General features: G+C 57.5%; 1 protein-coding gene across 1 annotated transcript; it reads right to left on the reverse strand.

Annotated features, from left to right (window-relative positions):
* Positions 1 to 551: 551 nt before the first annotated feature.
* Positions 552 to 2,308, reverse strand: LOC149865434 (calmodulin, striated muscle). Its single transcript, XM_090041535.1, has one exon. It carries the CDS (start codon positions 2,189 to 2,191, stop codon positions 1,742 to 1,744), a length of 450 nt encoding a protein of 149 aa, XP_089897661.1. The 5' UTR covers positions 2,192 to 2,308; the 3' UTR covers positions 552 to 1,741.
* Between the last annotated feature and the right edge of the window lie 277 nt (positions 2,309 to 2,585).

Below are 2,585 nucleotides of genomic sequence, written 5' to 3' on the forward strand. Positions count from 1 at the left end.
CCCCAGAGAGGGACAAGGCGATGTGTGGTGTCAGTCCGCTGGGGATGGCTTGGAGGGAGTTTGCACCAGGACTTTTGGGACCAAAATGGCAGCACAAGGCACAAGGGAGTGGAGTGCTTTTTTAGGGCAGCGCATGGACAGAACATGATGACGGCGGCTGTCTTGATCCACCTGGTTTTGCTGCTGTGGGAGCCACCAGGGTTACAGCAGGCGGTACAAGGGGACGAGGCATTATGCACCGCCTCTGTCCCTCTGCAGCCCGAGAGACTTGGGTCTGCAAACGTTTATGCAGGGGCTTATCTTTAAGCACAAAAGCCTCGAGCTCCACGGACTAGCAAAGTCCTACTGTGAGCAGAGTTAAGCGGGCCTGTGACTGTGTTCAGGGTGAGGATGGGGACGTGTAAATAGGATGCCCCCCGTGGGCTCCCTCCTCGCCTTGGCTTTTAGCAAGTGGGGTTGCACGTGGACAGCATCCTGCAAGGCCAAGACTAGATCTGAAACATCTTGCCGTGGGAAAGCAACACTTCACTCAAAGAAGAATAAGACACCCGTTTTGCAATGTGACAGCTTTATTCTCCCCACACTTGTTAAAGGAACTCAGGTCAATGACACAACCGAAGCACAAAAGCATCAATGGAGCAGAAATGCAATGGCTTCCCGAAAAGAGCAACAACGTCGACAGACCTACTTCTCCAATGCGCTCGGGACAGTAGCAGTTCCCCTTTCCCATAAGCAGAGAAAGCAGGATAGGAAATAAGCATCTCACCAGCCCGCTTATCTCTCCCCCTCCCTTTCTTTGTGAATAAGACCACAGCTTTCTCTAGGGCGTGCTCCCAAATTTGCCCTGAAGTCCCTGGGGAGAAGCCGGCCTGCTTCTCATTTCAGATTGAATCAGAGATCGTTTCATTTCCAGGGATTGAATCAGAGATTACAAATGCCATGAAAGCCACAAAGCCAGCCCAGGCTCAGGGCAAGTCTGTGTTTCCTAGCATCAGCACCCAAGCGCCTTGTGTTTTCCCCGCTGCAAAGGCAGGCAGGCGGCTTGTCAGCCCCTTGAAATCTCTTATTATGAGGCTGTCTTTGGGAAAGCCAGGCATGGCGGGGAATACAACCCGGGATCGGGGCCTTTCTGAATTTTAGTGGGGAGGTTTAGAAACCCAGGTTCAGAGGCAGACGTGTGGCGAGATCCCTTATCTACCTCGAATGAGCGCACGGGTCCCAATGCTGCCAGAGATCCCGGGGAAGCCCGAGGGATTTCGGGGGGCTCCCCCGTGGATAAGGATCTGCTCGCATAGACCTGCGCGAGTGAGGGCTGCATTTGGCTTTAAGGAAGGTACCGACAGCCAAGCGCCTGCGACGCTGCAAACCCCGACCCCCGTGAGGCGTCCATCCTCCCGGGGGCTGCTTGAAACCAAGGGCTGGTTTCACAGGAGCGAGGGATGCAGGGATCGGCCCGAACGCCGTCGGCGCGTGTGAGCTGCTGCCTCTTTCCAAAGGCAATTGGCACTGGCCACACGGTCCTGGGTGTGACCTAGTTTTGCAGGAGTCCCGGGGTTGAGCTGATGAGCAGGACAAGTCCTAACCAGCCTTTAGAATAAAACATCAGGACAAGAAAAGCAAGAGGAAGATGCCAGCAGGAGAGTGGAAACCAACCCAAGTCTTTGATATGCACTGTCCAGGAGCGGTGGTGGCAGGAAGACGGACAGGGGAGAGGAGGGGACGTGTGCCCGCGCCCCTGGCCTCACTTCCCCATCATCATGCGCACAAACTCCTCGTAGTTCACTTGCCCGTCGCTGTTGCAGTCAGCTTCCCTGATCATCTCCTCCACCTCCTCGTCCGACAGCTTCTCCCCCAGGTTCGTCATGACGTGCCGGAGCTCTGCCGCGCTGATGTAGCCGTTCCCATCCTTGTCGAAGACCCGGAAGGCCTCCCTGATATCCTCCTCGCTGTCCGCGCCCCTGATTTTCCTCGCCATCAAGGACAGGAACTCGGGGAAGTCGATGGTGCCGCTGCCATCGGCATCCACCTCGCCGATCATGCTTTGCAGCTCGGCCTCCGTGGGGTTCTGCCCCAGCGAGCGCATGACGGTGCCCAGCTCTCTGGTGGTGATCGACCCATCCCCATCCTTGTCAAAGAGGGAGAAGGCCTCTTTGAACTCTGCAATTTGCTCCTCTGTCAGCTGGTCACCCATGCCGGTCCTTTTGCAGCGCCCCAGCAGTGATCTCCACGCTCCCCGGCTTCCCCGCTCTCAGCCGCGCTGCACGCTCGCCTTCTCTGCCTCAACTTGCAGAGCCGGGGTGTCGGCAGAGACGCAGCGTTGCCTCCTGACGTGCGCAGAGCCATAAATCAGAGCGTCCCCACCCTCCTCAGCACCTCAGGGCCTGGAGCTGGCACCCGCTCCCATGTGAAGTCAGTGGGAGGAACTCGCCCTCCTTGCAAGCTGTGCTGGTAGCCAGTTGGCCAGGGGACAGGGGCTGCCTAGCAAGAGCGGGGTAGGGTATCTGCAGGCAAAGAGATGGAAGCTATCTCACCAGGGGACAGGGCATGCACAGCAGCCGTGGGGTAGGTGCCTACCGCTGGGGCAG

The sequence above is a fragment of the Crocodylus siamensis genome, chromosome 4, assembly GCF_052110815.1.
Source record: "Crocodylus siamensis isolate JL-2025a chromosome 4, ASM5211081v1, whole genome shotgun sequence".
Classification (NCBI taxonomy): Eukaryota; Metazoa; Chordata; order Crocodylia; family Crocodylidae; genus Crocodylus; species Crocodylus siamensis.

Excerpts from the sequence above, each read along its gene's own strand:
- LOC149865434 (XM_090041535.1), bottom strand. The coding sequence starts at position 2,191 with ATGGGTGACCAGCTGACAGAGGAGCAAATTGCAGAGTTCAAAGAGGCC.